We start from the raw sequence: 21,947 nt of genomic DNA, 5'->3' as shown, positions 1-21,947 counted from the left end.
ATTTATTATTATGATTATTATTTAATATTATTGTTAATTACTTCTACCATGTTATAAAAAAATTAATTTCAAACTTTAAATAATTTAACTACGAATTTACTTTCAAAAAATGATACGGTAAATTAAGTTATCTTTCACCTTATTACATTTTGCAATAATAAGTGCAGTTTATCACTGCACAGTTCGTACCTCAACTAGTCTTGTGTCATGGCAGTTTCCTACAATTGCTGTCTGGGTCAAGGGTCACGCTCTGATACACTCAGGGAAAGGAGTAAGACTTTGTCCATATATCGATGCACTTTTACTGCTTGTATGAGTCATTCTGACCAAGTTGGGCCCGGCAAAAATGCGTATCACTGCTACGTCCGCTCAATGGTCGTGCTGTAAGTAAAATGGTTGGTCACCATTAGGATAATATAACTCTTTTTAGCGCATTTTCTCATTTATAGAAAAAATGCACTATTGTGCTCGCCATGTCCGTCTGTCCGTCCGTCCGTCCGTCCGTGACCTCAAGTTTTCGTCGACTAGCAAATGCGCTCTCTGTCACTCACTGCAGTGAGTACTGAGTTATATTTTTTTCTGAGTGTGCACGCGATGTAGTTACACTTCATAACTTCATTCAAATATTGATAAATTTTTTCGATAATGAATTAGTTAGTTCAATCGTCGTCATTCATAGCCGTTAAGAAATTGCTCCAGCCGAGAGATTATGGGTTTGACAAAACGTATTTTTTAAAACGTTTTTCTCAGCTTAGCTTCGCGTTTGTTTGTTTGTTTGTTTGTTTGTTTGTTTGTTTGTTTGTTTGTTTGTTTGTTTGTTTGTTTGTTTGTTGTTAACATTGACAACGAAAATTAGCCCACTTCTGATTGCTCTAGAGATCTGAAATTCGGCATACAGGCTATTTTTGCCTAACAATTTCAGATACAATCATAAAAACTAGCAATTAGAGACCTAAATTAGCTTAATTGAGTAAAGTATATATAAATAGTATATATATAGTATGACGTGCGGGCGCTGACGTTATAGACGAGCAGGCGCTTACGCTGCGTATCATCGATACGTACGTCAAGGCAAGTAAATTGGCTCGCAACAACGTTTTTCATGTGTAGCAACGGAGTAAAAAGGAGAAAATAAAATACTTAAAAAAAACTTTTTAAAAAACCACGTTTTTCTTGTGGACTAAAAAGTAGAAAATAAATTATTTGTGTGCTTTTCGCTTTAATCATAAATCTGCCCGACACACGTTTTTTGGGGCGAGCCATAATTTATTTTCTACTTTTTAGTCCACAAGAAAAACGTGGTTTTTTTAAAAAGTTTTTTTTAAGTATTTTATTTAATTAGTACTTTGATTTCTAGTGAAAATGTGCATGATTTCAAACCGAGCATGATAGTTTGATCTAACTTTAGATTTTATAAGAGATATTTCGTTTGTACTGGATGATGTTGCAATTACATTGAGTGGTGATAGTTTCTTTATTTCTTCTTGATTCATTACACGCATATTGCGTATGACAATGCAGTTGCGTAGTTCGTTTCTTCTGGCGACTATGACAACATGGATGTTATAGTTTAAAGCGATAGTGTAACCGAGCTCAATGGTTGCCTATACAAGATCATTCTTTGTAGTTAAAATGATGAAGCTTATATTAATTAATAAGGCTTATATTAATATTATACTAATATAATATTAATGGTGGTGCCTCTGTTAGAAGCTTTTCATTATCAAGGAAAAAAACATAACAACACAACAATTTTCACGGCTTTTCAATGTTATTTCACCCATGTTGTGTCAGTAACATATCATGCAAATGATGAAACCGCATAGGTGCTATTATAACCTTTCTTTTTTTTCAGAAGATGGTATGTGATAACAGTGTATGTGCTCTAAGTTGCGAAGTGCAAGTTACTGAATAGAAGAAACGACCCAAATTTCATCAGTGACTTCTTCGCTATGAGAATCTCTATCCGACGAACTGCGCTCTCCCTTTTAAATCCACTTTTAAGTGGAGGCCATGAATACGATGCTTCTTCTCAAATTTTTTATTTGCTTCACGGTTGGAGTCATGGCAAGAAATATTACTTTCCCCTCCTATGACCAAAAAATGGCCGTGCGTAATTTAATTCGCGATGATGACTTCACAAATGGCGACGAACAGTCGTGGATAAATACGATTCAAGATTCTGTAGTTAATCCAGAGGATAACTTGCATTTCGTGAACAATGAAAGTATTTTTTTGCCTGATCTGATAACCGCCTCAGGGAAAGAATTTCCGAGCGATGAAGAATTATCTGGTGGTTCAGGCCTCAGCTTGGGGGCAGAGGTGCTGGAAAATGTCGTCTTTACGGAAATCCTGAAGATATTTTCTACAGAAAATAACACAAATATCCGCGAAGTAAATAATGGAAACTTGGCTTTCCAAAGTTTGATTTCAGAAAACAATGTGAATATTCCGAAAAGTTTAGCAGGTGTAGAAGATAGATTTGATAATCGAAGAGAAAAAACTCGAAGAAACGACGGAGAAATTTCGAGTAGCGAAAATTTAGAAAAATTCGGCGAAATTAATTCTAATAAAATTCCTCCAGAAATTCCTGAATCGATTCTCACCGGAGACACGGGAAGTGGGAATTCTCTAGTGAATATTGCAAAATATACTGCAGATATTCAAAATAAATCTTTGCCTGACGTCACACCAAAAGAAACTACAACTGAAAATATAAAAACAAATCAGCAAAGTGTAAAAGAGGGTGAAGGTTCCACTCCCACGTCAAAACCGAGTGGCCGGGTCAGAAGAGAAGTGCAGGGCGTTACGGATTTGGAATCAGTTTACGGCAACAGGTTTCCCTTGAACCAGCAGCAGCTGAGCGACCTCATCCCTTTGGTGGTTGAGGACATGAGGAATTGTGACCTCGATGAATTATTCTCGGACTTTATACTTCTAAAACACGACGAAAAACGCAAGCGACGTGAAACTGACGATGATACTTCTCGGTTAAAAGTCACAACGAGCTTTGATGGCACAACATCAAACGACGTTAATAATCCAAATATTAATTTTTCAAGAGACAAAGACGATGATATTTACAAAAATATGCATGACGTCAATTCAATTAAAATTGAAGGTATTATACGGAAAGAAGGTAATGCGACCTACATAAACCATAAAAACTATGAATCAGAGGTACACAGAAAAGATCCGATACAAGAAGCCACAGCTTTTGCCATCCATAAAAATAGAAGTGATCCAGAACCTAACCAAAATAGTTGGCACGCAAATGCTACCGTTTCCGTGCCTGCTGATACAAAATATCTTGTGAGCACTATCGACGATGTACAGAAAGAAGAAATGAATTCCGAAATTTTCGAAACAAATAACTGGAAGACTAACCCAAGATATTTATCTGAATACGAGGCTACTTTGAGAAACACCGTCGAAGTTAATTCCAATGCAAACGAAACAAATTTTCTGAGAGAGCAAAATAATTATAAAATTAACAACTTGCACATTCATTCAGAAGCTCCAGAAAATAATTCACGAAATTCAAGAGAAGGAATTAATGAAGTGACTTCACACACAGAAGAGAAGCAAGAAAATAAAGAAGAAAAATTTCGTCGTGACGATGAGAGGATTTTGAGGAGAAGAAAAAGGTTCCTTTTCTCCCTCTTTCGAGAACAGGAACGGCAGATTCTCAAAGTGGTGAGTTAGTAGATTTATGTTTTATTAAACTACATAATTTTTTATTCGTATTCGTAAGCGTTTGAATAATAATCTACTTTAATAATTAGTATTTCAATATTATTTCTATTGTAGGATATGTTCTTCCTAATACCATCACATGTGCGTGGAATTAAGAGTATTTTCAAATAATATACGCAGCTCAACAAATGGTGAGCGATAAATAATCTTCACCATTAACTGGCTAATGGTTAATCAGCTAAAGGTAACAATGGCCCGAGTCCGATTGTGAACACATGTTGTCTGACGATACCTTCTAAAGATATTATATATACCAGAGAATATATATTTAAAATAAACTACGAAAAACATTTCTAAGCTATAATTATTAATTTTAATGCAATTTATATTCATTTTTGTTCAATTCATGTTATTTATATTCATTCTAGTGCTATCCTCTCCATTTATATTCCTTCCATTTATGTTCTATTTCAACTCATTATAGATCTATTATTTCCACTTCACCACTTTCGTAGCATTTTCATCACACTACAAAAGAATTTAAAAATCCTCATTCATTTTTGGTCTGTAGACTTTCTAACAGCTACAGTACTTGTCACTCCCAGCAATTAAGAGCAATAGAAAGTATCCTTAATGAAGGGTCAAAGAAAACAAGAAAAAATGACTTCAAAACGACCTACAAAAACCTACGCATCTTCTTGCGCACAGGCCGATGTTTGGGCTTCACAACTGGCTATGTTTTTTTCCTATTTTCCCTTTCGTTGCTCATGCACTCAAGTTGCCCCTGCCTCCAAAACCGTACAATTATGAACCGTCAATCCAGTTCTGGCTTGGAAAAAACCACAAGCTTTAGACGGTTGGGACCTTATATTTAAATGACTACCTGTCTCTCAACAACCGTGGAACTAGGGCTCTATAATCAGGTTTCTGCAGCGAAAAAAACATGCGTTTTTCTCAACCAGGAAATGAATAGTGTACTCGAGTAGTTTTTTTTTTTGTTTCTTGGCCTACCAAAAGATCATGAAGCAATGCAAGCCTAACCTTGCGATTGGAATCGTTCTACAATGACATATGCCTCCAAAAAGTTGGTGAAAATTACATTTTAACCACCTAAATCTCCCGCTGTACAGAAAATGTTTATAAACTTTAAAATCCGCCTTCAATAACTATATCTTTATTATTTAGTTTATTCTTAGTATCAGGCCGCTCACAAAAATATTAAATAATTATAAAGCAAAATCTAAAGCTCAGCGTAAGCCACCACTGATAGATAACCATTTCCCGCCTGCCACCGCGTAGCGTACAAGACTACGCAATCCTTGTCAGTTCGTGCCCTGAAAGCCAATTGCTGTTAGGCAGCTTTGAAAAATTATAGCTACATGGGCCTATAGCTGGCCGACGGTCGGCCGCCCTTGGCTTGGCCGTAATTCTAAATAGGGAGGAAATGAACCTTGCAAGAGAACCTTTTCAGTAATTTTAAATGGGACGAAATGGGCCATGTGAGAGACCTTAGTCGAGGTTTTAATTGGGCAAGAAATGGGCCAAATTTAAGCGTGACAGTAATTTTAAATAGAGAGGAAATGGGCCATGTGAGAAACATTAGTCGTAATTTTAATTTGGCAAGAAATAGCAGCGTAAAAGAACCGTGGACGAATTGTAAATAAGGAGGAAATGGGCGGTGCAAGATAACAGTTACAGTAATTTTAAATAGGAAAGAAATGATATGTGTAACTGAACCCGGCTTAAAATGTTATAACTGATCTCATCATGAATGTGGCGCTGATTAAATTCAATGCCTTATAATACCTCATTATAGACAAGTGCTACGTCCTTATTTCGTTATATTTATCTTCTATACTATCACAAGGTGTTACACTAAGTCACTTTCAGTGATTTTTATGCTTTGGTATTAGTAAATAAAAGAAATTTACATAAACACGCGTACCAAAATTAAACCATTATATATGCCCCCAATAATATCTTGCTTCCATTTCATAGTCAAGTAAACTGCAGTCAAAACAAGAGCCAATAATTCTATGGAATTAATTAAATTTTTTATAGGAACCTACGTTGCGGTTTTGAAAATCTGCAGAAGTTCCCAGTGAAAGGGAGAGTGTAAGAGAACAGGTATTAGAGACAGCGGGGATGCCATGAGTAAAAGTGAGAGTGTGACACAAGTTTGAGAGGACATAAGTTTGAAAAGAGCGATATTACGATATTACAAGGAAGAGAGATTAGGATAGTACAAGGAAGAGAGATTCGATAGTGCAAGGAAGAGAGATTACGATAGTACAAGGAAGAGAGATTCGATAGTGCAAGGAAGAGAGATTACGATAGTGCAAGGTGAGAGATTACGATAGTACAAGGAAGAGAGATTACTATAGTACAAGGAAGAGAGATTGCGATGGTACAGGGATGAGAGATTACGATAGTACTAAGAAGAGAGATTAAGAAAGTACATGGAAGAGTAAAGATAATAATTGTAAGGAGAGGGAAATAAGAATTTGGAACAAAAAGTTGGATCAAGGGTTGGGAATGGACACGGACACAATTTTTCTTCGAAAACAAAGGTTATAGAAATAGCAGAATATGAAGAAAGGCGATAATGATAAGAAATCACTATTAAAAGACAAAATTTAGTATTTAGACGGGTGTGCACGTTTGGGTCAGAATTGGGCTCTGTGGAAATTTTTATACATATACACAATGAGAGGTCAGAAATCAAAACGATACGGTATAACTGACCGTTCGTAGGACCGACAGGCATGTGTAGCTTCAAGATGAACATTAATTGTTATTTGAGGCACATGGACCGTAAAAATAGACCTTGGTGCCTTCAATTACTTCGGTATTGGGCTTTCGATAACTTTGTCTTTAGGTTTTTACTTTAATAACTTCAATTTTTGGTTTTAATAACTTCGTCATTGGGTTTTCAAAAACTTCGGGACTGGGCTTTCGATAATTTCGTCTTAAGGCCTTACATAATTTCGAGACTAGGCTTTCGATAACTTCGTCTTTGAGTTTTCAATAACTTCGTCTTTGGGTTTTTAATAACTTCGTCTTTGGGTTTTTAATAACTTCGTCTTTGGTTTTTCAATAATTTTGGATATGGGCTTTTTATAATTCCATCTTTATGCCTTATGCCTTCAATGACTTCGGGACCGGGCTTTCAATATCTTCGTCTAAGGTTATAGAAGATGGGATTCCCTAAATATGCCACCAGGTCCAGCTGTTAGAAGATAAGACGGATGCTTGGATAATAGAATTCGACTGTCAGAAATTCTCTCATCCACTCAAGCTTATTGGCCAATGAAAGAATAAAAGAATTGTCTGTTGTTATCAAGCTGTTATTGAGTGCCTGTAGTGCCTAATAAATGTCTGACCTCAAGTGGAATGCTAGATGGCAAAGGTATGCCTGCGAATTCAAGCTTGACCTCTCTACGTTAAATCCTTTATCGCTCTACTATCAAGAACATATATTGCTTTCACTCTCCTAGCCTGAGTTGCACCACATTAGAATATAAGTGAGTGAGCGAACTCCTCAATCCAGGTCACTGGTCACAGCAATCATCTTCCTGGTCATTCATTTTGATATTTCCTGCCATTCCAAAAATTTTAATCATTTTTCACTGATTATTTTGGTTTCTATCATTCTAATAAATTATTGAATAAACATACGTAGTTTAATAAATATATTCCTGCATTGGTGAATGCCCTATAACGCAGCTTGGGCATTCTTTTACAACGCGTTTAATGTGCATAATATGTACAGCCGATGCAAATTTTATTACGTGTTCAAACAATATTGCCTATTAACTAGTAAAACTATCTTATATTGCCAATAACCCATGCGCTCCATTATTTATTATCTACTCCTAGCATATTTACTCACAAAATCGCTATTGCTATTTAAAAACAAAGATACTTCGTATCGAATAATTTAAATAAGATTTATACTTTAGTATGAAAGTATTTAGTATTAGTAGTTTAGTATTTTTAGTATTAGTATTTTAGTGACTAAATATTCTTATATGCATGATGTAAGTCGTGATGATGACATCATTCTTGTATGAATGATGTAAGTGATGATGACATCATTCTTGTATGGATGATGTAAGTGATGATGATGGCATCATTCATGCGTGCATGACGTAAGTCGTAATGACGACATCATTCTTGTATGGATGATATAAATAGTGACGACATCATTCATGTATGGATGATGTAAGTGATGATGGCCTTTCCCAACAGCCGGAGCTGATCAGGTCGCAGGGCTACCCCAGCGAGGTTCACACCGTCATCACCGAGGACGGCTACATCCTGGAACTACATCGCATCCCTGGGGCAAGGTTCCGGAGTGAGTTACCCTATATTTTACCCTGAAAAATATTATTTGTTGTGTTTACGAAAAACATTCAATAACTACGTCGCATCCCTAGGTCAAGGTTCAGAAGTGAGTTACCCTAGATTTTACCCTGAAAAGTAATTAATACCTTCAATAACTGCATCGCATCCCGGGGCCTATGGTACAGAAGTGAGTTAGCATATATTGTACCTCAAAAAATAATAATTGTTTTGGTTGGAATATAGTACGTTTAAGAACTATATCACATCCTGGAGCCTAGGCTCAATAGTGAGTTACCCTAGACTTTACCTGAAATGCATTAATTGTTGTGCCTAATAAAGTTCATTGAATAAATTCAATGAATAACGGGCCTAAATATTATGTTTGATTGAGACGTAACCTTCAACTGCACTTAAAATGCACTTTAAAAATGAAAATTCACTGAATTATCCCCCAAATAACCATAATTATGGGTAAGTAGTTAATAAATTAAGGTTTTGTATTAATTAGCTGTTTCACATACCCGGATCTAGGAACAGAAGTAAGCAAAACGTCGTAGCTTTATTTAGTGAGTAGCGTGTGCCATACATAGCTGTACTCGAAGTTATTTTTTCATAATATACAACTTTAAATTTATCTATCAATTTATTGTTAATTGAAATTTCTATAATTTTTCACACCGTTAATACGACATTTTTCTCTCACGACATCGGAAGATCTTTTATTGTAATTTTTTCCTTGCATGTATTTAAATGTTTTTTATTTGTACATATTTCGCCACTTCATGTATATATGCTAGAAACCTGCAGAAATTCCCTGAAAGGGTGAGTGCGTCTGTTTTGCAATCTTCAATAAAACAGAAATGATATTTGTTCGAGCAATCGGTAGCGGTGAGCAATGCTCAGTTTAAACATTACAGTTCATATCTGAGCTCTTTTACAGGTCAAGGCTGTTTTGTAAGAACCAACTCTGTGTGCCTTTAATCCGTGTGTCTTGTTTAGTTGATGCTTGGAAACACGGTTGTTTTCTTCAGAGATGGAAGTACTGTATTTCAAAAAGATAAAATTCATTTATTGCGACATAAGAAAGACTTTTTGTAGTTTTTCCAAGTGCAATAGAGAACTGCAACTAACCATGTATCAACTATGTATCAACTTTTACAGCAATAAGTATTTTCAAAGCTTTTATCTATCCACAAAGCATTGCTAATATAAAAAAATGTATTCATATAATCACACTTCAATTTTCCCTTTCGCAGAGGAACGTAGGAAAAAATTCTTCAAACGAGATGTCGAAGAAAATCCAATAGAAAATTTCCATGAAGTTTTGCAAGACTACTTGCCTCGTTCAGAAGAATATCTCAGAGCTTCAGAAGAGATATCTGAAGAAGATGGCACGCCTCTAACGCCTCTAATTAGGCCAAGTCAAATACTGGAAGAATTTGGCCAAATATTGGCAAATAATCCGCAAGATTCGATTACTAATCTCAAGTCTACAGCCCCAAGATCACCTATTACTGATAACACCAACAAATATACATTGGAAAACATCATCGAAGCCATCCAACATTTATTTGATTCCACAGACATTAACGATCCATCACCAAATCTCAACGTTAATGGATCTAACCCCTCAAACGAACCTCCAGGTTTGAAACGCTTAAAGCGTTCGAGAATCTACAACGATTTCTTCCCGGTGTTCCTGAGCCCCGATGTGGATTCTTCCCCTCAGTTCGTGACTGCAAAACTCAAAAGAAAGAAAATGCGTAGAAGTGCTATGAGAAATTACGGGTTTGATATGATCCGCAACCCATGGGATCACAACATGCCCCGACGACGGCCACCGGTCCTTATCCACCACGGGCTCTTTGCTTCATCGGCTAACTTCGTCCTGAGTGACGCTCATAGAGGAGCTCTAGGTAAACTATAGGTAAATAATAAATTCAAATTATTCAATGGTATTAGCAATCCTATTTTTGTTCGTCTGTTTAGATTATTCTTTCAACCGTGATTAAATCATCGATATAACAGAGAGATAGAACCAGTTTTAAATCGTTTTAAAATAAGGTTATAATTTTTGGGCAGTAAGAATCCATTAGGATTATTATGACATTTGAAGAAAATCATGGCTAATTTTATGTTTCCTCAATATGAATACTGGCATTTGTTGACAAGATTTAGAACACGATCATTGCTTTCACATTTTTACCATAGGTCGGCTGGAAATATGAATATAAGTTTCAGTTTTAGGCTTAGGCTGGAAATTTAATTTAATTTTGATTTAATTTTTTTATTTAACTAGAACAAAGTTTCGACATAATAATATTCCCATTTTCAGAAATCGCTCAGAAAACAAAAATAGCAAATTTGTGACACTAAATTCGATAATTGTTAATCACATTTAAAACAATAGTTCATAGTTGCGATTTTCACAAGTACAATTCTGTTATTCTTCATTTACTTTTCACTTGGTACATAATTAATCAAATTTTTTTAGAGTAAAAATTTTCCTACGTACGCGTCGCATTATACCTAATCCAACTTTTTCAAAATAATTACATTCTCACTTACTTGTCGCATGATACCTGTTCCTACTCCTCCAGAATACCGATATTCTCACTTACTTGTCGCATGATTCCTGTTCCTACTCCTCCAGAATACCGATATTCTCACTTACTTGACGCATGATACCTGTTCCTACTCCTCCAGAATACCGATATTATCACTTACATGTCGCATGGTATCTAGTACAACTCAGAGATCAGGCTGGAAGGTGCTTCTGACACCACAAGTCTTCACCTCAAATATANATTAACTAATCTATGCGTGGTTTATATGTGCAGCGTATCTAATTAACTAATCTATGCGTGGTTTATATGTGCAGCGTATCTAATTAACTAATCTATGCGTGGTTTATATGTGCAGCGTATCTAATTAACTAATCTATGCGTGGTTTATATGTGCAGCGTATCTAATTAACTAATCTATGCGTGGTTTATATGTGCAGCGTATCTGCTGGCAGACGCTGGCTACGACGTGTGGCTCGGCAACTGGCGGGGTAACTCCTACAGCAAAGGTCACGTCAGACTAGACCCTGACAGCAACGAGTTCTGGGACTTCAGGTGAACACAAATAGGTTAAAATACCAAATATTTATACTCTCTTTTATAGGGATTTAAATGAAGCTTTCAATGTCATTTCTTTTGTGAGACCTTTTCAGGAGAATTTTTTTTTCAATAGGCCGAAAGGTGAGAGCGACGCAAGCTAGTACGTAGAGCTATATAATAACGGGAAATAATGGTTTGGTAAATTATGGTATACCGAAATTATCTAAAATTAATTGATTTAAAACAGCACCACGTTTAAGTGCATGAATTTCCATTACAGTAATGAAATTTCTTCAGTAATCATTAAAGTGAAGCAAACAAATTCAAATGCAAAAACTTGCGCAGAAATCGATTAGACATTTCTATCCTGCACCGAAATTCTAGCGATAACAAAATTGCATTCCATTATCACTTACAAGAGTAACCTCTTGTTGTCAGTTTAAAACAATCGTGTAGATTTAAATTTAATTATCGTATTATCTATGAACAACAATTTCAAATAATAGGTAAAAGGTTGACTAAATTCTTATAATTTTTCGATTTCAAAAACTCGCTTCTACAAAATGATTTCACAAGACATACAGCGCACGTGTGATGGAAATTTTTGCACTGTCATCTTGAGAGAATTGCGGCCTAACACGTAAACTCAAACTTGCAGCTAAAGCCAATATACATTCACTTTGTAAAGGACTATCTTGTAAGCTAGTCCTTTGTGAAGGTTTACTAAGCTTTTCCAAGACGCGCTACCATGACAGGATAAGGAACGAATATTCTATTACGTACGGTTTCTATAAAGAAATTTACAAGAAAATACATCAGAAATTATAAATAATACATAAAAATTGTAAGTCCTTTATGCAAGGAATAATTCATGACGTATACACGAAATGACAATCTATGAACCAAGACAAATCAATAATAATGGAATGGTTTAATCCATAATTCAAGTAATCAAACAAATTTAACTAACCTTATAACTTGGTTCTTCGGGTACTACAGGCATCCAGGGTTAAGCACTGAATGCTGTGGCGAATTTCAAATTAACCACGTCTAGTAGGCTAATTCTATTGCTGCGAATTATAGTGAATATTGAAAACAGCGACTAGACGCTTAAACCTTCTTTTGCATGAAATTATCTACACTTGGACCAATTTTTACCGGTTTATTGCAACTTTATTATAGTAGTATCATTCAAACAAAGTGTGTTCCATATGTGAGTCAAAGTTAATTTCTTCCGCATTAAGATAGCGAGCGTTTATCGCAGCCTAAACATATATATGTACTCGTCCTTGTTCCCATCCTTGAACTATTCCTTTATCGTATCAAGAAGTAAGGTCAATACTGGCAGCGAATCTCAAATTTAATCTCGCTACATTCTTTACTGATTGCACTTCGATGTAGGCAAGTAGCATGGAATGCTAGCCTACATCTGCCACTCTTGCATTTCAATGAAGGCAAGTAGCATGGAATGCTAGCCTGCATCTGCCACTCTTGCATTTCAATGAAGGCAAGTAGCATGGAATGCTAGCCTGTATCTGCAACTCACATCAACGTGACGATGAAGAAGCAGACAGACGTGAGGACCCCGCTTCGTCATCACCGTTACGTCAGTCGTTAACGTCAATGTCACGCGTATTCCTACGTCTCATGGCTCGTCGTTGTAGATGATCACGTCAGAATTTATGAACGCTTTCAAGGTTCAGACTATTGGATGAGAGTATAATAATACTTTGCATGGGGGCTTTTCACTTACTTTTGAATATGATCAATATATTTACGCTAATTAATCCCAGTTCTTGTGGTTCAGGTAGGAAGAATTATTTTTTTTCTGAATACGTGGAATATTTTCAAGTAAGATAATGAAACATGATTCATGATGCTTTATTTTACGCCTAAATATTGACCAATATTTAACTACACAGAATAAATTAACAGCATTGCTATATTATATTTATAACTCAAGCGAAATTCGAATATGTGACACATTTATTTTACGACGTGCAAAATCCTTGTTCATGTGTAACCTTGCCTATATAGAGCGATAACTGTTCCCACTTAATGAACCTATTATTTCTCTCACCCAACCTCCCTATATAGATGTAATCGTACTGTTTTCAACATTTATTATTCTTTGCTGGCTTTGACATCAATTATAGTTAATGCCTCTCAAGGATTCCAGTCTGAATAGCATCGATTCGCTGTACTGATTATCAATCTAAAATTGATATTTTAGTATCAGACGTCATGCATCGTCACAAGCATCTACCCTCAAAAACACAATTGTATATTTATTATATTGTTGAGAACTTGGAACATGCACCGCAGCGTGAAATGTGTCACTCATTCAAATCTCTCTCACCTCACAGTTCATCACCACGCTCACCATATTTCAATGTAACAACCAACTTCCTCATCCACCACAGCCTTTCATCCAATTCATCACTACGCTCGCCATATTTCATTTTAACAACCAACATTCTCACCCACCACAGCCTTTCATCCAATTCATCACCACGCTCACCATATTTTACTGGAACCACCATTCACCACAGCCTTTCATCCAATTCATCACCACGCTCACCACATTTCAATATAACAACCTATTCTCTCATCCACCACAGCCTGGATGAGATCATGCGGTACGACATCCCAGCTGTAGTTAACTACATCCTAGCGACGTCAGGAGAGCGGCAGCTGCGCTACGTCGGACACTCACTGGGCTGTGCGATGTTCTTCGGCGCCACCAACCTGGACTCAACCCTAGCCCACAAGGTCCTATTAGCATAACATAGCATAGCATAGCATAGCATGGCATAGCATAGCATAGCATAGCATAGCATGGCATAGCATAGCATAGCATAGCATAGCATAGCATAGCATAGGCTCATAGCATAGCATAGCATAGCATAGCATAGCATAGCATAGCATAGCATAGCATAGCATAGCATAGCATGTCATAGCATAGCATAGCGTAACGTAGCATAGCATAGCATGTCATAGCATAGCATAGCGTAACGTAGCATAGCATAGCATGTCATAGCATAGCATAGCGTAACGTAGCATAGCATAGCGTAACGTAGCATAGCATTGCATAGCATAGCTTAGTATAGCGTAGCATAGCATAGCATAGTGATTTCAACGTTTATTAGGCCGTAGGCCTGGCGACGATTCATAAGATGACAGAACATTCACAGCTTGTTGTGGTCTCGAACTAATAACTCGCTTCTACAATTCCGCTGAGCTTAACCGCCCGGCCTCCTTGCCGATTCTGACCAGAAACTGGCGCACAGAGCTGGGATCGAACCAGCGCCTCTCTGCTCCAATCTTGGTACTCAGAAACTGAAATCACTGGGCCATTGTTCAGGGTTGCTTGCTCTGCGAAGGAGTTGTCAGTATTTTTTTAAAGGAATTACTTGTAATGAGTTCGCTTTATAATTTAGACTTTGTAAATAATCATTTGTTTTTGCATCCCATGTGCTTAGATTGGCGGAGCTAGCAACTTATCGTATGTTTTCGAGAGAAATTATAGGGTTTGTTCGGGAGTGTAATAGCTAGCAATGCATTCCGTTTTACAATTAAGCCTACAGTAGATACAAAGTTGAGACTGTCGCCCAAAGCAGGAGTTTTATTTAGCAAAGATTATTAACAAACTGAACCATAGGTCAAGTGAAGGCTTAGTTTAAGATATAACAGAAAACGCCATTCTTTAATGCTTACGGAATATACTTTATTTTTATTCAGCACGTATGCTTAATTTGGTGTTGCTAGCAACTTATCGCATTTGCATTCAAATAAATAGGCGTTTTTTCAAGACGGTATTGTATTCCATGAGATTATTTTGGTTTTCCAGCAACTCATCGTATTTGTTATAAAAATAAATTTTTATTTACTCCAGAAGGTAATCGCCGTTGACGCGTTCAGTTTATTCGGTGCAATTCTGTAACACAAGCAATTTTAATATTTAACACCGTTACCAATACGACTTTTTTACGCTCGTATAATAAATACTCGTGTTGAAGGGATGTTTCCCGTTGCAAATTAAGTATTACGAACGGCACTGAACAAGGAGGCTTACGGATGTTCGATTTCTCCGTGCTGGGGATTTTTAATGGTTAGAGAATCCTCCGTGTCTAGGATATTCATACAATTCTTCGCTAAATTCATCATGAGCGTAACACCCACGATAACACCTACGATTACACCCACGATAACACCCACGATAACACCCACGATTACACCCACGATAACACCCACGATAACACCCACGATAACACCCACGATAACACCCACGATAACACCCACGATAACACCCACGATAACACCCACGATAACCTGCGATCACATATTCCCTCGAGATCAGTTTCTCGCCAAAGATTGCAGTAACATTTATGATCACCGTAACTTCGAAGATCTTTGCTACACTTACGATCAACATATAATTGTTTATTATTTCTTACAGGTGCGCGTTATGGCTGCCATGGCCCCGGCTGCCTTCATGGACAATTCTTTCGGGGTGCTGCGGAACACCATTTTGTCCGTCAAAAATTACTATGTGAGTTGATTGGAAATTCGTTAGTTTCAATTCAGTAGAATAGAAATTTTATAGTTTCAATTCTGTGGGGCAAAAGTTCATTAGTTTCGATTCGATTGGATAGAAATATATTAGCTTTAATTGAGAAAACATGAATTGATTTGTTTTTAGTAGGACAGAATTATTTTCCAATTAATTCATCAATGGAATAGACCACCTACGATCTGATCCCAGAACCAGCACTCTCAGAGTCCAGTTTATTGTCTCTAAATTTTGCTTTGGTCATAGTTCACGATAGAAATGGTATTTCTGTCCACACAGTTTATACTGGATTGACCGAACAGTTCATAGTTCACGAAAGCAATGGTATTTCTGTCCAGTATTCTAGACTGGATAGACTGAACAGTTCATACTTCCCAGTAACAATGGAATTTCTATCCAACAGTTTATAATGGATAGACCAACCAGTTCATACTTCACGATATAGCAATGGTTTTCAGTCCAACAGTTTATACTTCAGAACGACAGTAGCATTTCTGTCGCTGTCGAACAGTTTATTCTAGATAGACCGGACTGTTCATACTTCTCGATAGCAATGGTATTCTGTCCAACAGTTCACGCTTAACAACGACAATGGTAATTTAACCCTACACTTCATATTGGATGGACTGAACTCTTCATACTTCATGATATCAATGTCCAAAAGTTTATACTTCATGATAGCAACGGTTTTCTGTCCAACAGTTCATACTTCAGTACAATAATATTATTCCTGTCCAACAGTTCATACTGGATAGGCTGAAAAGTTCATACTTCACTATAGCGATGGCATTCTGTCCCACAGTTCATACTTCAAAACTACAATGGTATTTCTGTCCAACAGTTCATAAAACGACAATGGCATTTCTGTCCAACAGTTCATACTGGATAGACTGGACTTGCCAGACTTGTCTATCCCAGTACCGGTGCGCGTTCGCTTGGCACGTCACTTCTGCGGCACCACCTCCGTCATGCGGGTGCCTTGTCTCTTCCTCGTCGACGCCTTCATGGGCAAAGTCAAGAAGCCTGAGATGGAGGTGAGTGATCCGAGAAATTATATCTATATCAGCTTCACCATTTTTTGGAAATAATTATTTATCATTCAAAAGTAATCAAATTAAGAACATATTACGATTGGCAGTTTTTAAAATTAGCATTTAGTTACTTTTTCGTTTCGAAGCAACTAAATTCCAGATTAAATTGTAACAAAAAACATCTTTATAATTACTCTACTATCGTAGCCAAATAAAATTCACGAATTACCTTATAATACTAGCAAGATGTTTAAGAATATTTAATTTAATCTTTAATTTGCGTATACAAATCAGTACTACACGAGCGTGCTGCTGTCGCACTTCCCAAGCACCCTGGCCTCTACCCGCATCCTGGCGCACTTCGGCCAGTTCGTCAACTCAGGTCAGATGTGCTCAGTTAATAATGAATAATTTCGATAACAATTATTACTTATTAATAATCTATGATCATAAAGAAACGTGTAGTGCGCTCCGATGATAATTATTAATTAATTAATTAATGCATCAATTGGCATCAGCTCGGGTCAGATATGCTCCGTTAATAATGATTAATTTCGATAATAATTATTGTTTATTTAATTATCTATGGGCATCCAGTCTCGTGTAGTGCGGGCCGATGATAATGATTACTTAATAAGTGCATCTATTGGTATGCACTAATGCAATGCTTTAATAATAAAAATGATGCGCTCAGTTAATAATGATTAAGTAATTAATAATTAGCCGATAATTATTGAGTTTTAAGTCAAGTATTTTTTTTCGTAAATCATATAGGATTTGGTTAATCATTCTTTCATGAAATAACAAATTGTGCAGCTGCTGCTTCCAACATTTTTCAAATTTACACTCTATGTTCATAAAAATTCCATCATTGAAATCCATAAAATACTCATTAAATGTATCAATACCTTGGCTAAAGTATTTTACTAAATAACATTCAAGATACGTCTTTTCTTTTCCATACAACCGATGCCAAAGCCATAAAATTTAGTCATTAACTAATACGACAAACTTTTGAGTTAAGCTTCATAACATAACATAACATAACATAACATAACATAACATAATATAACATAACATAACATAACATAACATAACATAACATAACATAACATAACATAACATAACATAACATAACATAACATAATATAACATAACATAACATAACATAACATAACATAACATAGTGATGTCGGCACTGATGTGTAGGCCTTATGTGGCCTGTCGCCGATTCTTTTCCTTTTAATGCCTTGTTCACAGATCTAAAATCGTGTTATTTGACCGGATCTTTCATGCAACAGTTCATTATAAGAACAATTATAATTATAATTGTTCTTATAATTAACACATCAATTATAATTATAAATAATTAAATAATTAATTATAATTCTTATAATTAATTAATTAACAATTATAATTGTTCTTAATATAATATAATATAATAATATAAATTATGTTATTATATGATAATAACGTAATTATAATTAAATGTTATGTAATTATAACATTTATAAGTAAATTAAATGGAGTGTACCACACAGACGGCATGCGCATGTATAACTTCGGTCCGGCCGAGAACATGAGGCGGTACGGGCAGCCGGACCCCCCGCGGTACGACCTAAGTACGGTCACCTCCCCCGTGGCCGTCATCTGGGGACCTGGAGATACGGTCATCACTCCAGAGGTGATTATCTGCGGCTATATTACTTGATTTTAATATAAGATATTCATGAAAATAATTAAAAATTTCTGCGGCTATATTACTTAACTCTAATATCATATATTAAAGAAAATAATTACTAATTCTGCGGCTATATTACTTATTTTATATATCACATATTCATGAAAATAATTATTAATTTTTTCAAATATATTTATTTGTCTTGTGAACAAAAGATGTTTAGTTTGCTGTCGATACTCTTTATTAATTTTGTTATGAAATACTATATATAATGTCCTCAGAAAATTGTCTAACTTAATATTTCTAATAAGATATTTCGAACATCATATTAGAAATATTTTAATTATCATTCTTTAGTTTGTTCGGGTGCATTTGTCAAGCCTCGATTATTTTTAGTGAATTTTCTCATTTATTGAAAAAATGCCCTATGGTGCTCGTCAGTCCGTCTGTCTGTCTGTCCGTCTGTCTGACCGTATGTCTGTCCGTGACTTCACGTTTTCGTCGACGAGAAAATGCGCTCTCTGTCACTCACTGCAGTGAGTACTGAGTTATATTTTTTTAAGAAACACAGGTATTAACTCGATATATTAATTTAATGCTAATATTAAGTCATGTATTCCTTAACAAACACAGGTGTAAACTCGATATATTAATTTAGTCCTAATATTGCATCATGGATGCGCAGGACGTAGCGCTGTGCGTAGAGCGGCTGCCGAACGTGATCCTGAACTACCGTGTCCCGAGAGAAGACTTCAACCATCTCGACTTCATATTTCCCGAGCAGGCGGCAGGACTTGTGTACCGTCCCATCCTGCAGCTCCTATCCTGGTACCGGTGACCCATTGTATCTGCGGCAATTTCTACTTTACGAATGTATATATTATTTAATTACTGAAACGGGTGCTTTTTCCCCACACCTCACTTGGTGCCGGTGACACAACGTATCTTGAGTATGAAGCTGCGGCAATTTATACTTTACGAACGTATATATTATTTAATTTCTGAAACTAGTGCTTTTTCCCATGCTTCACTAATGAATCGAATCGTATCTCCTATAGGAAGCTGTATCGAGGGTCGGAAGATAAAGCGATATTTTTAGAGAAAAATATCTCAATTGTTTGATCAAAATGATGGAACTTTTTTCCGTTTCCCCGCCTAGTACCGGTTACACATCGTATCTCGTGAAGAAAGCTGAAGCGATATCGTAAATAGAAAAATTCTGCGATATTTAGTTCCAAACGTAGGATATGTATAAATTATTTGATAACTAAAGCTAGCGAATTTTTCTTCCCACGCTTCATATAAGGACTGAGATCGCATCGCATCCTATGTAGAAAAATACGGGTATGACATTTTTATATAACAACGTATCAATTTGATCCTTTTTTTAAACTGAAACTGCAGCTTTACTTATACATAATTCCTTTCCGTAAATGATTTCATGATTAATTCGAATACGCCTGCTGAAACAAGCCATCTATCTAATGGTTCTAATTAAAAAATCCCCACCGATACCTTCAAATAGTACTGCAGTAAATATCTTGCTTTAATGCCAAAGGTATGTGCATTTTGTTTTGTCAAATATGTCAGCGTACATGAAGCTCAACTTAACAATATTATGGATTCATTTATACGAACTTTTATGCATTGAATTCGGTTTGAAGTTTGACGCAATTCTTGTCAGTTTGGTCACACACGGATTAGCCAAAAAGCATTATAAGATGAGGTCTGCAGAGGTCAAGGTGTACATCTCAATAACTACGGTAAACCATAAAACTCCGGTATTTAAACTCCGATATTCATATAGGCTCATATTGAGCCTATATAATTTTATATAGGCTCAACTTTGCTGGCTCATATTGAGTGGTCAAAACTACATAATGAAACAAATTGACAATCGTCTGCCGTTTTAATCATTTTGCAAAATTTAATATAATACAGGTCAATAATCATGTTGGATATTTTGATCTAAATCGTCATTTTTAGCCCCTCACAAATTTAATATTTCTTCAAATCGCTTATCTGGTTCTTCACATGGAAAACATATTTTGGTTTACGGTGGGCAAACTTCTTTTAAATCATCCATTAAGAAGCTGTTCATCCATGGCATTGTTAAAAAAGGCTGTTAGCATACCATTCTCCAATCAGCATATCCTCCTCATTTTATGATGTTCTTTTATTCTGAGAAGACCGTAAATTCAGACCTCGTATGGGTAATAGGCGTGTTTAGTTTAAGCCATGACGCGGATTTACGATGGCTTTGCGTCATTGTAATTATTTTTTCGTGTATGTGGTCCATGTTTAATGAACTTGCGACTTGTGTTCTTAGAGTTCGGTTTATTATTAATGAAGCTTAATTTAATCTCCCCGTCTGCTCAAGTAAAAGTAGAAATATAAAACACTTTATAAGATAACAGTTGTGGTATATCATGTGCACACTGGCGTGAAACACGAAAATTAGTATCAAACATATGTGTGATGTTCCATGTATTGTCTTGGAAAAACTTGAATTAGGATTTTTTATCGTGTTTCTCATGAGAACGCTCTTTTAAAATGTATCATTAATAATTGTTTGATCAGGTGAAGACTCTACTGGGTAACAAAAAATTAATATATTCCTTTTATTGAAAGCAATTGTAGCAACAAAAAAATTCTAGCCTTTTTTTTGCAAACATCGATGCCTGGGAGTTTAGCGGGTGAACTTGTTTCGAATTTTCGTAGAAAATTGTGTAAAATTCCGAAGTTTATGGTTTGAATATATATCTACATTGAACCAATGTACCGATTAAAATTTGAATATGGCTGTCAAAGCTGATCGCGCGGCCAGTAAAAGCTTTTTAGGCGAACTCAATTCTTTTTCCGCATGTGCAAATTCTATTTCCAGTTACTAATAATTACCTTGGGAGGTAATTATAAACTTTACTACTATCATTCCAATAAATCAACTTTTTTTTTTTTTTTGTTAGATTATGATAATTCTTGATCCAATGTGCACATTAGCCTCATGGTGCATTTGCTTGCATTTTAATGCTTGACTTAAAAAGTTAATTTTTTTGCGAAGCGAGTGGACCGCAAATCACGATGTATATAAGATTCGGATTCAGAGAACGTACGAAAAATTATGTACCATGCTGAATGTTATGTTTAGCTTCACAAATGACATCCGTTTATTGATTACTATTGGTTTGGTGCATCTAGCATGCCATTGTTTCTATTTCTGGAACAAAAAAATGGAAACGAATTCCATTAAAATTGCGTTTATTATTATTTTTTTTTTGCAAAGCGCGTCTCGTCGTGCTTTCTCAAATTTTGTAGTCCACTTGTACAAATAATTTATGGTGGACACGTGAGCTGGAATAAAGTTGAATTTACGTACATAAGTTCCACATTATCCTTCATTGCGAACATTTGAAGGTGTTCAGCCTACTGCCGATAGTCTCTATCGTACTAGGCTTGGCCTTGTCGATTACATGTCTGTTTACCGTTCTACTCTACACTGAACAACGATTTCTTGC

General features: G+C 36.0%; 1 protein-coding gene across 1 annotated transcript; it reads left to right on the top strand.

The window, feature by feature from the left end:
• Positions 1–1,853: 1,853 nt before the first annotated feature.
• LOC108675500 lies at positions 1,854–21,807 on the top strand. The gene is made up of 10 exons (XM_018163525.2): positions 1,854–3,696; positions 7,948–8,053; positions 9,300–9,959; positions 11,048–11,162; positions 13,769–13,919; positions 15,607–15,699; positions 16,596–16,754; positions 17,046–17,133; positions 18,293–18,435; positions 19,118–21,807. The coding sequence occupies exons 1-10, from the start codon at positions 2,014–2,016 to the stop codon at positions 19,268–19,270; spliced, it is 3,351 nt and encodes a 1,116-aa protein (XP_018019014.1). The 5' UTR covers positions 1,854–2,013; the 3' UTR covers positions 19,271–21,807.
• The last annotated feature ends 140 nt before the right edge of the window (positions 21,808–21,947 follow it).

The sequence above is a fragment of the Hyalella azteca genome, unplaced genomic scaffold, assembly GCF_000764305.2.
Source record: "Hyalella azteca isolate HAZT.00-mixed unplaced genomic scaffold, Hazt_2.0.2 contig5114, whole genome shotgun sequence".
Classification (NCBI taxonomy): domain Eukaryota; kingdom Metazoa; phylum Arthropoda; class Malacostraca; order Amphipoda; family Hyalellidae; genus Hyalella; species Hyalella azteca.
The sequence above is the reverse complement of the archived record's forward strand: the minus strand, read 5'-3'. Positions and strand labels throughout refer to the sequence as shown.

What these genes read in the sequence shown, in the direction of transcription:
- LOC108675500 (XM_018163525.2), top strand. Translation starts at nt 2,014, where the DNA reads ATGAATACGATGCTTCTTCTCAAATTTTTTATTTGCTTCACGGTTGGA. An exon ending in CCCTGGGGCAAGGTTCCGGA is followed by an intron (nt 8,054 to 9,299) that starts GTGAGTTACCCT and finishes TCCCTTTCGCAG; the next exon opens with AGGAACGTAGGAAAAAATTC. An exon ending in ATACGGTCATCACTCCAGAG is followed by an intron (nt 18,436 to 19,117) that starts GTGATTATCTGC and finishes ATGGATGCGCAG; the next exon opens with GACGTAGCGCTGTGCGTAGA.